Source organism: Manis javanica, chromosome 15 (genome assembly GCF_040802235.1).
Source record: "Manis javanica isolate MJ-LG chromosome 15, MJ_LKY, whole genome shotgun sequence".
In the NCBI taxonomy this organism is placed as follows: Eukaryota; Metazoa; Chordata; class Mammalia; order Pholidota; family Manidae; genus Manis; species Manis javanica.
The window spans coordinates 69572288-69589422 of record NC_133170.1 but is presented as its reverse complement, the minus strand read 5'-3'; the positions used below and the strand labels follow the sequence as shown (position 1 = coordinate 69589422).

Sequence of the window (17135 nt, the reverse complement as noted above, 5' to 3'; positions counted from 1 at the left end):
TATTATAATTATTACTGACTATAGTTTTATTCATTAAAGTGAATACATACTACTCATGGTAAAAAGAAAATACATATTTTAAATCAAACAGCTCAGAAGAGTATAAAGTAAACCCATAAAGAGTATAAACTCCCCAGAGATAACCACAGTTAACAAACAGTTGTGCATTTTTATGGACAGCAAAGGTCCAGGAAACACACAGCCCCTTTTGCACATTTATTTTGTGTACATTATTGTGTATTTATTATGTGTACATAATTTACAGAGTGCTTTCCATTGCTGATTTCCACTTCACAGCCACATTCCAAGTTAGGAAAGACAGATGTTACAGATGAAAGACAACTCAGAGAGGGCCTATGGCTTCCCAGGGATGCATAGCTGGTACATGGCAGAGCCGAGCCTTGAAGCCAGGCCCACCTGACTCTGAGGCCCCTTCTCCTGCTTCATGCTGGCTGCAGATGCCAGACCCACCTGCAGCTGCTGGGCTTACCTGGGGCCCCTGCTCCGTCCGGCTGTCAAAGGGGTTCCCAACCACACGAGACCTGGCCCGGGCAACACTCCGCTCCACAAACTCAGCATAAACGTCCTCCTGCACAAAGGTTCGGGAGCCTGCACAGCAGCACTGGCCCTGGTTGAAGAACAGGGCGAAGTGGGCCTGCTCCACGGCCCAGTCCACTGGGGAGGCAGGAGGTGACCGTGAGAAGTGAAACAGGACAGCCCTGGCCCCAGAGGCGTCATACTCTCTTAACCCATTCACACCACCACTAGTGTTGGTGCCTGCTGGGTGCCAGGCCCTGGGCTGGACCTAGACTGACCCAATCTCTCCCTTCTCATGGTGGAGCCCGAGCTGCAGACAGACAATAGCAGCAAGAGAACCTCTACAGCCAGCCTGTGGCAGTCAAGGAAGGCTCCCTCAGGGAGAGCAAACCGGGAGCTCCTCTGCAGCACCAGGAAGGACATGAGGGAGGAAGAGTAGTCTGGCCTGAGAGAATGTGTGCAGCCTGGTGGGCAATGAAGGAGTCTGGCCTGGCTGGATTTTAGGGAGCAAAGAGGAGAGAACCAGGAAAGACCAGGTCAAAGGGCCATGAGGGCCGTGCTGGGAATCCAGCCTCATCCCAATCCCTACAGACACCGAAGACGGCAGGAGTGAGTGAACCAGAGTCCGGACAGCTAGGGCTACCTTCAGCACCAGACCTCCTCCCCAAACCTTACTGTCAGCATCTGACATGATGATATTGGGGCTCTTTCCTCCCAGCTCCAGGGTTACTCTCTTGAGGTTACTGTTCCCTGAAGCAATCTGGATTAGGTGGCCAACCTGTTGAGGAGCAGAAACAGACAAGCTCACATTGGGGGAAAAAAAACAAATGGTCTCATAGACACAGAACAGAGGACCCCGTAGCTTGAAGGAGAGGCTGGATTACAAGAGACCTGGAGAATTTCACCATATCTAGACATTCAGTTGGCATTGCTGCCCCACCTACCTGAACTCCTGGGATGACAATGACAGTAACCAACACTGCTGTGTGCCTTCTACGTACTGAGCGCTAGCTACATACCAGACACTGTGCTAAGTACTTTGTGTGCATTATTAAATCCATTATTATAAAAGAGGTGGGGGTGACTCTTTTTCTTGACTTAGAAATGTGGAAACTGCAGCTCAGAGTGGTCAAGTCACTTGCTCCAAGTCACACAGGTGGTAAATGTGCAATCAGAATTCAGTCAGGAAGCCTGCATCCAACACCAGTTCAGACCTACTCTCCTGCCTCCTTCCCAATGTATTTTGAGTGTGGACCCCAGTACATGGCACCCTCTGTGAGGACAAGGTTGGGGTGCTTCTCACCTCTACATTCCCAGAGCCTGACTCAAGCCATCACTGTACTTATTTGTTGAATAAATGCATGTTCAGTGAGGAAACCATCCTTTCTGTAAGATCCTCAACATCCACTTGAGGCATTCATTTAAGCAGTGGCAAAGCACAGAGAGAACCCAGAGTGCATTATCTTGGCCACCATCTGCCCCCCTGGCACCCCCATCACTATACAGGCTGAATGTTTGCAGGCTCTTTATCTCAGGGGGAGTGTTTAAAGATTGTATTAATTACACTACTCAGTGTACCTTCTCTTAAGTCATGCAATGAAGGCTTCCAAGAATTCAAAGGTAGGAGAAAGGTACCTTTTAAGAAGGAATTTTGGAGATTACAAATCAAGGAGTTTATGTTAAAGGAATCCCCCAGCATCTCATTTATCTTTGTCTCTCTGGCGCCTGACACAGAGCAGCCTCACTCATTCATTCATTCACTCATTGAGCACTTAGTGTGGGATAGACGTTTGTGGGACATTTCATAAGCTTTATCTCCCTCCAACCCTGTGAGGTGGTGCAGTTATTATCCCCATTTTACACATGAGGAACAGAGGCTTCAGGAGGCTAAGTGACATGGCCAAGACTGCACAGCTAGTAAGTGCTGCTAAAACAGTTTGATTCCAAAGCACATTAATTTCCCCATTACATCATACATACTATCTGTACTGCATAGATGTTGCCATCCTTATTTTAAAGACAACAAATGGAGCCCCATAGACATTCAGTGAATCATCCCATGTCATAATGGCAAGGCCAGGATTTGAACTCATGTTTTTCTGAAGCCCACCCGCTTTAATCACCAGAGAAGTGCCAGTCAAGGAGCCTGACATGCCGAGGTGCTTTGACCTTGGGCAGGCAGTCAGCTGTTGGCTTTATCAAGTCTAGACAGTCTTAGCTTCTTCATTCTATATGGAATGCTAGCCCCTAGCCACCCCAACAGCAGATGGAGTGTCCACCAACCCACAGATGGCTTGACCCTGACAATCCTGCTGACACACATGAGGCCCCTCACTTGAGCTACTCAGAGGCAGTCCTAAGGGTGGAACCCCCATGCAGTGCCCAGAGGCTAATCTTGAATGAATCATCCTCTGAAAACTGGGAGCTTGAGCCAAACATGCCACATGCTTGAGGCCCTAGAGATGCCTTACCTCAGTGGAGCCTGTAAAGGCCACTTTGTCCACATCCTCATGGGAGGCGATGGCGGCCCCAGCAGTGGGGCCAAATCCAGGAACGATATTGACCACGCCAGGGGGAAAGCCAGCCTGTGGACAAACAGCCAGGGACACTGAAGTCATTCTACTCCAAAGGTCCTGGACATAGGAATATGCTTCCCAGAGAGGCTAAAGCAGTCTGCGCAGGACACAGGTGTGCAGAAGCCAGTCCTGTGGGGTACTGTTAAGGAATCCTAAACGGTATAGCAAGGAACCTGCTTTGCGGGGTTTCCTGTGGTTACTGCCTCTCCCCGCAATGGCTTTAGCTTAGAACAATTTTCATTCTTCAAATAGGTCCTGCAATGAAGCCCACTATAGAAAACTGGTAAGAGGGGCCACTTTGGCTGAAGTATGGGGTGGTGGTTAGCAGGTGGCACTCAGTACCTGCTCAGCAAATACTTGCCCCCACTATGTTTTGGGGCCTGAGGCCCCTCCTCAGGCCTCCTATACAGCAAGCCTGTACAAGGGCATTTAGAGGTCAAGATGGACACACCTCCTTAATCAAGTTGGCTATGTAGAGAGCGGTGAGTGGAGTCTGCTCAGCCACCTTCATCACAACCACGTTTCCAGTTGCCAAGGCTGGGCCCAGTTTCCATGCTTGCATCAAGAGTGGGAAGTTCCACTGCAATAAAGAACAGCTGCTCCCAAAATCTCAGCCGAGAAAGAGCTACCAGCCAGCAGGAAGTAGCACCCTAGAGAGTAGAAGCAGCGCCGAGCTCTCTGAACACCTTGCATTCCCCCCACAATTCAATCATAGGTGTAAGACTAATGGGCAAGGCAGGTAGTGGATGATGATAATAGCAACTCATGGTCATTAGTGTTTTTATGTGTGAGGCACCATGCTAAGTCATGGCCTGCAGTCCTTCCTACCAGCCCAAGACAGGTACTATGTTCACTTCTGCTTTCAGGCAAGGAAACCACGTCTTAGGGGGATAAGTGACTTGCCCAAGGTCACAGAGTTCAGGCATGGCAGTACTGGTTGGCCCATATTCTTAACCACTACCCAGGCCATCTTCCAACATCACCCACAAATACTCCCACTCTTCCAGTGAGCCTGTTTGAGACTGCTGCATCATAAGGCACTCCTGATAAACCTTCATTTATTTATTATGAGGCTAACACTCACCGGAATGATCTGCCCACACACCCCCACAGGTTCATGGCGGGTGTAGCTGAAGAAGTCCCCATCGATGGGAATGGTTTTCCCATGGTACTTATCAGCCCAGCCGGCATAGTAACTTAAAAAAAAAAAAATCCAAGCTTAATGACTGTCAGGGATCCCTGTAAACCTTGGCAGAAAGAGAAGGCCCAAACTAGTCCAATTGGGTCTTTCTGATAATTGCCCTTGCTGTTGGCTTATTCCCAGAAGCCTTAAATAACTGCTAAGGTCATGATAATCCCCTCTAGCTAACTAACCTCTAAGCCTCAGAATCACCCCGGGTGCTGCCTGTAAAAAACACCAAATTCCAGGGGCCTACTTGGGACCTATTCAATCTGGAGCTTTGGGGCTGATGCCCAGGAATCAATATTTTTCATAAACATTCAGATTTATTAAAGTGACTGCTGAACCAGCCAACGAACACAGATTAGCATACAAGAACCATGGATAGGATCTGGTGAAAAAGTGCAAACCTGTCTGACAGTACTTTCTGCATGTGGAACACTGTACTACAATTGAAAAGACAGTCACCAGAAACAAATCCTCAACTGGGCCCTAATCCTCATAAAGCTTACTGTCTAGACACACCAAGACACAAGTGACAGAAAAGCACAGCAAATTAATGCTGGAGAGAAAAGAATAGCCATGTGTTTTCAGTACGTAGCAGTTATATTTTCAGGGAAGAAGGAAAAATGAAAGATGAGGAAAACATGAAACGTATAGGGTAAAAGAAATGTTTCTGAGACAAGTATGTCTGGCAAGACTAACCTGAGACCAAAGACGATCTGGGTTTAAACATGGGGAGGAAAATAGCCAGGGAGTTGCCAATCTGTATAATTTAGGGCTTCACTGCTACCTTCCTCCCAGGTCTGTGTTACCTGTGCTTTGTATGACCCAGAATAGTTATTTAATCAGCACAAAGACATGCTCCTACAATTCAGAGGGGAGTGGGACTCTGCCTTAGAGTCACAAGGCTACTCTCTCTGGAGCATCCCTGCAGAGCATTCTAAGCTTGCCGCTACTGTCATTTGGGGCTAGTAAGTTCTTTGCTGTGGGGGCTGTCTTATACATTGTAGGATTTTCAGCAATATCCTTGGCCTCTATGCACTAGATGCCTGTAACACCCTTCCCCCCATATTGTGACACTGCCCTTTGTTCCTGGGAGACATGACTGCCCTGGTTGAGAACCTCTGTTATATTGTCCAACCCCACTTTTTCTGGCATTACTTCTCCTCCACTTCATCCACATGGTCACGTGGTCACAAGGGGAGCAGCCATGAGTTGCACAATGATCTGTCCACCCAGTTCACAGCTGGTCAGACTCAAGACCAGCCAATTTGGCCCCTGAATTTGGCATAAGGACTAAGGTCTGGCTGGAATCACACATACAGAAGCAAGCCTGTATGTGGGAAGCCACGTTCCAACATGTAGACTAGCCCTGCAAGGAGCCTGGGGGTAATCAAGAGAAAAATGTAGTAAATGAAGAAAATGAAAAAAAAATGAAGGGGTGGACAGTGGTAAGACTCAGTGGCCTTCTGGATTTTAAGACCCTCCCGTACTCTTCATAGTGCCCAAGTTGGGCTGAGTCTCTGTTACCTGCAACCCAAAGGGCCCTGACAAAGCTCTTATTCTTCATCTTGTATTTCTTGGTCATTAAAATGTTCATGATTAAACCCAAAGCTGACAAGAAGGAAATAATAAAATTAGTGCAGAAATAGATGAAACAGAGAAAAGGAAACAACAGAAAGAAGCAACAATACTAAAAGTTGTTTCTTTGGAAACATTCACAAAATTGACAAACCTTTAGGAAGGAAAAAAGGGAGAAGACACAAAAAACTACAATCAGAAATGAAAGTAGGGGCATTAAACAGACCTTACAGGGATTATAAGAGAATACTAAACAACTGTAGCCAACAAATTAAACATCCTAGATGAAATGGACAAATTCCAACTAACACATCAATTACTAAAACTGACTAAAGAAGAAAGAGAAAACATTTATGAGTAAATTACAATTTTGACATTGAGGGATTTTTCCTTAAGATGGAGTATAATAGAACATGTTTCTCCAATTTCTATGATCCTTTTACCTTATTCTATTTCTACTTCCCCAGCAACATTCCCAACCATTTGGTGCAATAAGAAAAGAGAACAGGAAGCCTGAGCCCATACCGGAAACATTTGAGGACCATGTCCAAATCCACCAGGTAGGAGATGACATAGGGCTTTCCATTATCCAGGGTCTCCAAAGCCTGAGAAAAGGAAACAAGATCAGCACAGATGTGCTGGTGCAGAAATGAATCACAGCAAATGGGGTAACAAACAGTGGTAAGGCTCAGCATGGACTGAGAAGGACTGGTGGCCACTTTATGCCACCAAATGTGGAGGCATTTGTGGGCCATTGCCCTTCCCTCTCCAAAGGCTGGGGGAGGGAGGATGATGCACCAACTTCTCGTTCAGTCTTTTCACAAGCACATTTTTAAAAATGGAATGTCTGCACTATTCCATATCCAGAAACAAACGTGGAGCTTATCAGCAAAGAGCCAGTGAATAAGGACATGAATCATTAATCACAAGCGCTAAGAATGCTTGAAAGGTGAAGGCCAGGCAGCCCAACCTGTCTAAGAAACTCCAACTGAGGATTACCCTTTAGGCTAAAACCTGGAGGAAATGTAGGAAGTAACTAGGCAAAGAAGAAGGTACTAATGATGACAAAGGGAAGAGCACCCCAGGCAGAGGGAACAGCATGTACAAAGGCCCTGACATTCATAGAAGCCTGAAAGTCAGGAAGTTGAGGGAAGGCCAGTGAGCTGAGCTGTGTAGGTGAGGGCCACAGTCCTGCAGGTGGGGCCTGTAGACCACACTGACTACATGACCAACAGGACTTCATCCTAAGGACACACAATGTCATGGGGGGCTTAAGAGTAGAGCGCCATAGTATAACTTGCCTTCTAGAAGGTTCACTCTAGATTAGATTGGGGAGAGGGGAGGGTATTGCTTCCTGGTTTCTTCTGCCTCTGGCAGCCAGGGAGAAGGCCCACCACAAAGAGGGGCTCTGAGAGAGATGTCCGTCCCTGGGGGTCTCTATCCTGGAAATGCTCTCCACCATTGCTTCCCTCCTCCCCGTCATCCTTTCTCAGCCATCAGAGGACACACTGAGAGGCTCCTTGGTTGGTAAAGGAGCATACCCCAAAGGTGGCCAGCCTACATATGCCATTCTGTCCAGTTACTTGTCGGCAATGTGGCCCCTTCCCAGCTGTCCATGGGATGCTCTGAGCCCATTCTCCGTGTGGGATGAGACGGGAAGGGGCTCAGAACTCACTGCCAGGTAGGTCCGGTCCCGCTCAATCAGATCAGCCAGGCGGTTCAGCAGCCGGCCCCTGTCAGACGCGTCCATGCGGCGCCAGGGTGAGCCCAGCTGGAAGGCAGCCCGGGCAGCCTTTACTGCCCTGTCCACATCTTCCTGGAAAACACCCACCACAGTAGCTCAGGCCTTCTCAGCAACAACTGCCTCCAAGTAACACCCAGTGTACCCACAGGGGCTTCAGTCAGTGCCCCAAACAATCCTTCCCAACCTCAAAGGGCTCCACATGACCAGCTTTTGACTCTCCTTTCCAAGAGTCACAGAGGGAATGAGGATTCTGACAGTTTCCATTTCTGTATTTTCATTTCAAAATCCCCCAAAGAGTTTTAGAGAGAGAGATATCCAGGGATTGGTGCTTAGGATTTGACCATTTCCCCCCTCTTCCTAAGAAAGCAAGCCCAGCAAACAACCATTCCTTCTAAAATGACTGCTGATCTCCACCAAGTGCAGGTTTAGCCAGCTTCCGTCTCCTTGGAAAAGCAGTAAAATCAACACAGCATTTTTCATACAAGGAGATATGTATCAGGAGGTGGGGAACACAGTGTTCATTTATAATAAACACATTTTACCATGAGACTATCCTAAAAGCCAGAAAAATATTCACATTTGCATTCAGCAAAGGTAGGACTATAGAAGACTGTCTTAAAGCAGAGGGTAGGAGGCATTCCTGAATTATTTTTAATGCCTCTTCTATTTAAGAAAATGAAATATTTTTACTAAAAGTCTAATTGTTAAATTTTAAAGTTACTATTGCTATTTTTTAATTACTACAAGTATATATAATTCAAACAAAATATACTACCAACACCAGAGCTAGATCCCAGGAGACCCAAATTCTACAAGATTTCCATCCAGCTGTGCACCTCCCTTCGCTGACCTTAAGCTTCCAGGTCTGGAAAGGAGAGACTGGATTAGATGTTCTCAAATTCAATTCCCAGTCTACAATTCCACAACTGTCTGAGTGACTGAAACCAGATACAGTCTAGCACCTTCGTCTGCAAGGAAAAGTTCCTGTTGATTAACTTACTCAAAAAATGTAATTCACATTTTTTAGTTATGAAAGTAATACAAAGAAAGTTGCAACCATACAAAAACATATAAAGTAAAAAAATGAAACCATCCTTGCCTGGCCTGACCCTGACGCTGCTCAACCCTGCCCCAAGATAAGTCACCGGTTCTCACCTTGTCACCTTCAGCAACCTGACAGATGACTTCCCCAGTGGATGGATTGACAGTGGGGAAAGTTTTCTTGCTGACGGCATCGTGCCACTCATTGTTTATGAAGATCTACAATGAGAAGGAAGAAAGTTCTCAGGACCAGCTCTCAACCAGATACTAACCACCAGGGCTGTTAAAAGAAAAAAATTCAGAAAGAACAAATACGGATTAGCTTCAGAGTGATGTGGCCTAGAGGTTAAAAATGACGTTGGAGACAACCCAAGCTGGAGTGCCCACTCTGCCAAGTGACCTTGGGTAAGTCATTTGACCTTTCAGTGCCTTGGTTTCTTTGCTCTGAAAAATGATTCCCTCCCTATCAGTTGTCTGTATCTATTGCTGTGTGACATTACCTCAAAACTTAGTAGCTTAAATGATTTCTTTCTGTCACAGTTGTGTCCACTGGCTGGGCTCAGCCGGGCAGGCCGTGCTCATGTGCTGCAGAGCTGGGCGTGCAGGGTGGCTTCTTCACTCATGTCCGGCAGCGCATAGCTGCTTGGTGGACCTGGGTGGACTCAGGCCAGTCAGACCCTCTCACACAAGAGCGGGCTTCCCCAGAGAGTCTTCCAAGAGGCCCAGGCAGAAACTGAGAGGCTTCTTAAGATCTAGTTCAAACATCACAGGGCCTCATTTCTGCGACCAAATTCTGTTGTTCAAAGTGAGCCACAGGCCCAGTCCAGATTCAGAGGGAGAGGAGAGGACTTCCACTGCTCTTTGGGAGTAGCAGCAGAGAATCTGCAACCATCTTTCCTCTACCACACCCCTGCACAAGGTTGTCTTAAGAACCGAATTAGATTATTCTTTCATCCATTCAACAAATATTTAGTGAACATGTGTGATGGGCCAGGGTCTGTTCTAGGGCTGAGGACAGAGTGGAAACCAAACCCAGTAAGGACCCTGCTCTCATAGAGCTGGCGTTCTGGTGGGCACAGAAAACAAAGAAGCAATCAAATACACAAAGGCAACCTCAGATTGCAGGGGTTATGTGCAAAGGAAAACAGCAGGACCCAGAGAGAGTACAAAGTGGGGAAACAGAGAACTTCAGCGGGGGTCGGGGTAGGCCTCTCTGAGGAGCAGACCTTACCTGGAGCCCCGACTGATGAAAAGGGACCAGCCTTGGGAAGAGTAGGAGGGTGAGCAGCAGGCTGCAAAGCCCTTGGGGCAGGAGTTAAGTCTGGTGCATTTGAGAAAAAAAAAAGCGGCCAGAGTTACTGGTGAGCTAGGAAGGAAGTGCTAGGAGATGGGGCCAGAGAGGAGGGCCTTCCCCAGAGCCCGAGCTGGAGTTGGGAGATCAGGGCTGGATGGCAGTCACTGTTGCTGCTGTTGGGAGGAGTAACAATGAGCAAATCTAGGAGGAGATGATTCACTGGGTTTATAAGGCCACTGTCAGGGAGACAGAAACCTCTGCATTCTCTCAGAGCAATGGCCCTTACCCAAAGCTGCTTAATCAAGTGCCAAAGTTCACTCAGCTCTCTAGGGCCAGGTGATGGCCTCAGGGAGCCCAGAGAAGCAATTTCCCAGCAAGCCGCCCCCATCAGGCAGGGGAAGCTGGTCTGGGGTCTGGGAGCTTCAGGCACTTCACTCCCTGCCTTCCTTCATCAAGGGCTCTCCCTGGCCCCAGCTTCCCAACATAGCCCAGCTCTGACTTAGGACCCCAGGGGGAGTTATGTCCAGTCACACCAGGCCAGAGTCTGGGACGGTAAACAAGACCAAGCCACCATGCCAGGGCAGATTTCAGGGCCAGCAGGGCCCAGGGAGGGCTGGCCCAGCTCAGTGGTCAAGAGCAGGGGTCAAGATAAGCATCCAGATGAATCCAGGTTCTTTCACTTCTGGTTGTGTCACATGGGGCAAGGCACTTCCCCTCCCCACACCTTCATTTCCTCATCTATAAAGTGGGAATCACTGTAGCACCCCCACTTATAAAGTGGCACGTGAGGGTTACAAGTGTCTGCGCCGAGCCTCACGAGGAGTAGTCTGTGACCATGACCGCAGTGACCAGGTGACACAGGAGCCGGTCAGCAAAGACTGCAGGGATCACATTTCCAGGCTCCCATTTGGGATTTCAGCACAACCGCTACCCCACCCTCATGGCAGGTCTACAGCTGTGCATCTACAGCAAAAGGCTTTCGGCGTTTGTCAGGAGAACATGGTAGACATCAGATAGATTCTTTGGAAGTATGTTTGTTTGGTTTCAGGTTAGCTGGTTGATCGTTAATCTTGAGGGAAAGGACACCTTTGATTCTTCCTGCATGAGGGCTGGCAAGTGGAGATAAGTGGCTTCCAGTGGGGGGAACGGGTGTGGCAAAATAAGCTCAGGCTCAAAGCCAGGTGGACCTCAGTGCAAGTTGGACTTGACCAAGTCAAGCCATGCAGAAGTACTCCCGTCTCAAGAATCAACCTCGTCCTGGCAAACATGGAGGGAAAGTGACTCACAGGGAGGAGCAGAGAGAACATAGTTCTCACGGAGCCTCTGCCAGAGCTCTGCTTCAGTTCTAAGTTTCACAGCAGTTTCCCTTGAATAAATGCAAGGCCAAATGTTTCATAATTCCCGGCCTGAAACCCAAGGCCTGACTTACGTAACAAGCTTAACTCGGTCACCCTGTGAGGGTGTCCTCCCAGCTCACACTTCCTCATCAGAGTCTCTAGAAAGAGAGCAATATCCTAGCAACATCAGGAGTTGACACTCTGAATCTGGACTGTTGACAAAACCCATGGAACTTTTCCATCAAAATGCTCTATTTTCCATACATTTAAATAAGTACACCTTGCTTTATTTTGCAAAAGTTGGCATCACTCATCCATGCAGTCAATAATGCTTCACTGAGCACCACTGCTATGCAGAGCAGAGTGAAACAGCAAAATTCTGGCTCCTTGACCTAAAGCCCTGGGAGGAGAGACGCAACCAACTAACAAACAAAATGTGAGAAGCTGAAGCAAACAGGCCGCAGTGAGGAACAGACCCACAGGGTCAGCTGCACAGGAGGGGGAACCTGAAGGAAGAGCGTGGGGACAGGAGGACCTGCGAGGGCCTGGAGGCTGCAGAGGGAGTGGGTGGGGTGAGCAGGTACCTCTGGACCGTGTGCCAGGATTTGCTGGCGCTGTGTCTGGAGGGAGCAGACAGACATGGGGAACATCCTTAAGTGGGCATCGTGGACCTTCTATTTGGTAACTTGCTTTTCCTTGGTGACAGTGTATCTCAGATGTTGTTTCACAAGCAGATCCGCTTCGTTATTTTAAGCAACATCGCATTCCTCAGCAGGAATGGTCCACAGCTTATTTAACCATTTCTCTTTCAAGTGCACTTTTAGGACAAGTTCCACTATTCCCAACAGTGCTGCTACAGCAAACATCCTTTGATGCATCTTTACAAACTTGGGGCATATTACTGTACAGAAATTAGAATTGCATGGGATAACATGGTCCTTGGCTGCCTCAGGTACAAACTGCAGACTTGAGGTGGGGGATTGAGAAGCTGCGGCAGGGACAGCATAGCTGAGAGCAGGACTGCAGGACCCCTAACGGAGGCAAGCTCAGAGCACTACTCCACTGCCACCTCCACCCCAGGCAACAGACAGTCCTAATCTGCCTAAGGCTTCTAATAAAAGGTTAAGAGACATTCAGTAACTCTAATTTAAGGATGCAGGACACATTCTAGAAAAACTTAGCTGAAACTTTGATGCCTGAAAGAATTAGGGGTCTGTTACCTCAGAAATCTATATCCCTGGAATGCACACATGCTGTGGTTTTCTATCTTGGGGTGATTCCTGTGGTGTGTGCTTTTTCAGTGGCAGGTAAGTTATGTCCAATAGAAAGCCTATGCTATCTTTTGTATTACAAAATCCCAAGGAGAAAAGTTAAATGCCACACACATTCACAGTTCTCCACACAATCATCTAGAAACCTTGGTTACTTTGAGGTTAAGGCCAAGGGCAGCCACTTCCCCAACTCCCTAATCCCCACTCCACCCCTGCCTTGCTGGAGACAGTCTGGCACCTGACTGCAGCCCTCCCTCCCATCCTCATCTGCAGAGGCCTTTTGTTTTGTATTCTTGGATTTTCACCACTTCCAAAATGGGAGGGTCCATTCTACTGTGGACTGTTTGCCAGGCAGGCATGGTTTAAATTTGTCAACATGCCTCTGGGCTCATGGTCTGGCAACTTCAAACTTGCTACAATCACTTCCTGTGGACAGTTTTAACACTCTCTGCATGTCCCCACACTCCTATTCACGTTAACTCCCAAATTCATTGCAAAAAGGCTCTTTTGAGTGAAAGTATTAGGTTCCCATTCCTTGCTACTGGAACACAAAATTATAAATATAGTTTCATGAATCTATTCATGCCTTGAATAAATATGTATTGAGCAGTTATATTCTAATCTCAGTGCTGTGAACACAAAACACTGCTCCTTCCTTCTGATTTCACATATTTACATCCTTCTTTGACCATGGCACCTGGTTATAAGGCACTGCATCTTGTGGCCAAGGGCAGCGCATGTTAGACTTAGAGCTCAGTTTGAGCCATTGTTTTATATTGACTACTTACTTAATGTGAACTTGATCTCCAGGAGCCTTGGTCCCATCATCCGTGAGATGGGACAGCTGCAATACCTGGTTCATAGAGTGGCTGGCAGGATGAAAGGCGAAAATGCAGGTACAAGTCCTCAGCACAGGGCGTGATAGATCATAAGTGTCCAGTACTGATGATCACTGGATCGGGGACACATACACATGTCTACAGCACACACACCTGGTCTTAACTTGATCTTAATACCCAAGACATTCTTATAGTTCAGTCACCTGTAACTCGGTATGTCCCCACAGATTCTAGGTGGGCAGGAGGTATTAGATGGCATTTGTGTTCCTTTAAAATAAGCTGTTGTTAGAAACAGAAGTAACCAAGGTAAGGCCAGCAAAATCTTCATTTTCTGGGTTGCCTGAATCTATTATTTCTATAAAAGTTCTTAAAACTCCTAAACAAGCAATAAAACCAATACAGTCAGTTTGGGGATACTTCACTTGACTTACTCAGCATGCAGCCACTCCAAAACACTGCTTAGCCCAACACAGGTTTTGGCTCATTACATAAGAATCTCCCAAGGAAAACAAGAAAAATCAAATTCCTATTCTGTATATATACTACCTATAAAGGCGGGATATCAGAGGACTGTCACTCTGTTTATTATTATTATTTGTTGTTTACAGTCTTCTTATTTTTAAAGCACTAAAACATTTAAGTAAAGCCAGAGTCCCCTTTCACTACCTGAAAACAGATTCCCTATGCAGCCCCACCCAGGCACTCACCACCAGCACACTCACGAATATTTTTCCATCCAGTACAGTTTTATCCATTTTACATGGAGATATGTCCATCCACATTCAATGTCAAGCTTGTTTGGGATAGTTTTAATTAGTTTTATATGGTGCAGAGTTCTCCAGATGACCTTCCCCCTTGAAATATTTGTTTTTGAGACCCATTATTCATATAGCTCCAGCTAATTCCTTGTAATTACTGCATGCATAAAATTATTCTTTCTTATTACTATAACATATATTGTTCATCTCTTTCCCCATGGAAGGCAAGCTGGCTTATTTCCTAGGTGTTTGTCAATATAAACTAGATGGCTGTGAACGTCTGTGTGTCTATGTGTATTCCTAGTGAGTTTATACCTCACAGACATCTTAATGCTTGACTTTTTAAGCTGAAAATGTAATACTATTGTAACCAGGAAATTCTATATAGGGAGATCCTTTCTTAATTCCCTTAAGTCAGTTCTCTCTTTAGTTCCTGAGTGTTGTGGTCAAGAAGCTAAGAATAGAGATGCAAATTTAATGTACCCCAAACTCCCATTCAGCTTTACCACAACCTACATCCCTCAGGACACAAATTACAACTACAACAACACCCACCAAATGGAATTATATCACCATTGTCTTGGAGGCTCAGCAACGCCACCGTTAACCCAGCTTTTACTTAAGGCTGCAGTGAAAATGGAGGCTCTGGTAGCCGTGAGCCAGGTACTTGCTAAAGGCTGTACAAGGATGACCCCACTTCATCTTCACAGCAACCCTATGATGTAGATGGGATTTCTACCCTACTTAACAGATGTGGCACCTGAGGTACCTAGTTAAGTAACTCTACCACCTTCCATATCCCCCTCTTCCCTGTCCTATTTTTCTCCATAGCGCCACCTTCCGGGAAACAAGCCTCCCACAGACAGGAATTCTTGTCTGTTTTGTTCATTGGAACTAGGAGTGCTCAGCAAATGTCTGTTGAATGAATGAACCTGCCCAAGTTGACACTCCGGAGTGGCAGGCAGCCTCTAAGTCCAGAATGTGAAATAGTGTCAAGCAATATTCCCATCTTCATTATTTGTGATGCTGAAGATGAACGTATTAGACATGCCCCATCCAAAGGGATTACTTTACTGAAACCACAGACCCTTGGGTTTTCCTTGAGTTCTTTCCAAACCCTAATTATTCTCCAAATCAGGAAAGAAAAAAAAAATGAAAAATGTAAATCAGTTTCATTAACAGAGGTGTGTCCCCGAAACCCTCCAAGAATGAGAAATGTTGATCTTCAGGAAGCCGGGCCATCATCAGCTCCCCCTCCAGGTCTCTGCTTGCAAGTGAGGGAAAGATACCTTGTCCTGAAATCTTCCTAATCCCAAAAGAAGTTTACCCCACCCTATAGCCCCACCCAGCACAAGCAGAAGCAAGAGAATCCCAGGAAGGTGGACCAAACCATACCACTGGAACCTCCTTTGGGTGGAGAAACAGCAGCGGTAAGGAGAAGCTAGCTCTCCTGCCTCCCCTGCCATTCGCCCCCACTCAGGCCAGGTGACAGTGGACAAGCTTGAAATGCAACATTTCCCCAAGAGCCCAAAACTCCCAAATGCCCTTAGGTGAGAAAACCCAGCACCTGCAGAAACAACTTTAAAGTCTGTTGGAATAGCTCCTTTTGGGGAAGCTCCAGATTCCAGAATGGTTTGTTGAAATTCAAGGAACCAGTAATCCCCAGGGAAATGTCCAGGTGTAGATCTAGTTTGCACCTACAGCACCTACCTACTAAGAGATTCAAAATTTTAGAATTAGGCCTTGCCATTCTTGACAGCAGGGCCTGGAACATCGCAACACTGACAAAAGCCCAAGGGGCTTTAGGGAGAGCCAGATCCAGCCTGGCGGAATGCTTGGCAACCTTTGGGAAGAATAGATAAGGTGTGAATACAATGACTTAGAAAGATAATTCAGATACATTGTTAAATGAGACAGCTCCTCCATCTCTCACATACACATACACATAAATGCAGAGTCAATGTCTGCAAGATCACAGACCTGTTAACCGTGCTCTTAGAGGGAGTGCAACAAACTGGATAATCCGGAAGTTTTACACTGCTCTCTGCATTTGTATACAGTGAGCAAGTATTACTTTTAAGAGCTCAAAAAATCTGATAAAGAAAAGCCTGCAGCCAGAATTCACTCCACTCCTCCACCTTTCATCCCGAGAGGAGGTCTGGAGAAGAGGACTCATGCTGTCTACTAGGCCTTATCTACTGTGCTATCTATGTGCACGGCTGGACCCCATTACCTCACTTCCATGTAGCAAAAAGGAGGAAGATCTTAATTAGATCCTGTCGCCGCAGAGGCTTGTGCTGTTGCCTTTCCCTTGAGGATATTTCTGCTTCATCTTTTTGCTGCTCAAGTCTTAACAAGCATGAACTCCCGTTAAGCAGCATACCAATAGAGCAACAGCTGCTGGATTTTTGGCCTGTGTTACACAAAAGGCATTTTATTTTATCTTTTGTTTTGACTCCCGTGCAAATGACTGTTTGTAATATTCCTTACAATCATAGTGACTGGCTTTTGCCCATCACCCATGTGAAGATTTGCAGCCAAGCTCTGGGCCAGACAAGCAGGTGCACTGTTGAACGTAGTCAGCTGGGGACTAGCTCTGCCACATCCTAGGTCAGCAGTGACCCCTTTATTCCTACTGAGTTACACCGAGAGTACCGCAGAATGTTTCGGTTAGCAGCTACCAAATGTAAACCCCAACTCTATCACTGACTTCAGTCTTTAGGCAACTCACTAAACCTCTTTGTAACTCAGTCTCTTCGTCTCATTTTAAAATGGAGAAAATCACAGTACCTACCTCATTCGGCTGTTGTAAGGATTGAATAGCAAAACAGATAAATGCTTAGAGTGGTGTCAAGTGCACCGGATGTGCACAGAGAACAGAAGCTGTTTTTCTCTAAGTGGCCACTGAGTACATGAGGCCTGTGCTCACGCTGTGACCCTCTTCAAACTTTACAGAAGAAACCGAAGCCCAGAG

At 46.6% G+C, this 17135-nt stretch overlaps 1 protein-coding gene across 1 annotated transcript in view; it reads right to left on the bottom strand.

Annotated features, from left to right (window-relative positions):
- ALDH2 (aldehyde dehydrogenase 2 family member) overlaps positions 1-17135 on the bottom strand; it is a 30371-nt gene that overhangs the window by 12240 nt on the left and 996 nt on the right. Inside the window, exons 2-9 of the mRNA XM_017675701.3 lie at positions 8777-8881; positions 7553-7693; positions 6403-6482; positions 4198-4309; positions 3565-3693; positions 3009-3122; positions 1213-1315; positions 491-675 (exon numbers count right to left, since the gene is read on the bottom strand). Coding sequence (XP_017531190.2) covers positions 491-675; positions 1213-1315; positions 3009-3122; positions 3565-3693; positions 4198-4309; positions 6403-6482; positions 7553-7693; positions 8777-8881 — 969 coding nt within the window. The remainder of the gene's footprint in view (positions 1-490; positions 676-1212; positions 1316-3008; positions 3123-3564; positions 3694-4197; positions 4310-6402; positions 6483-7552; positions 7694-8776; positions 8882-17135) is intronic.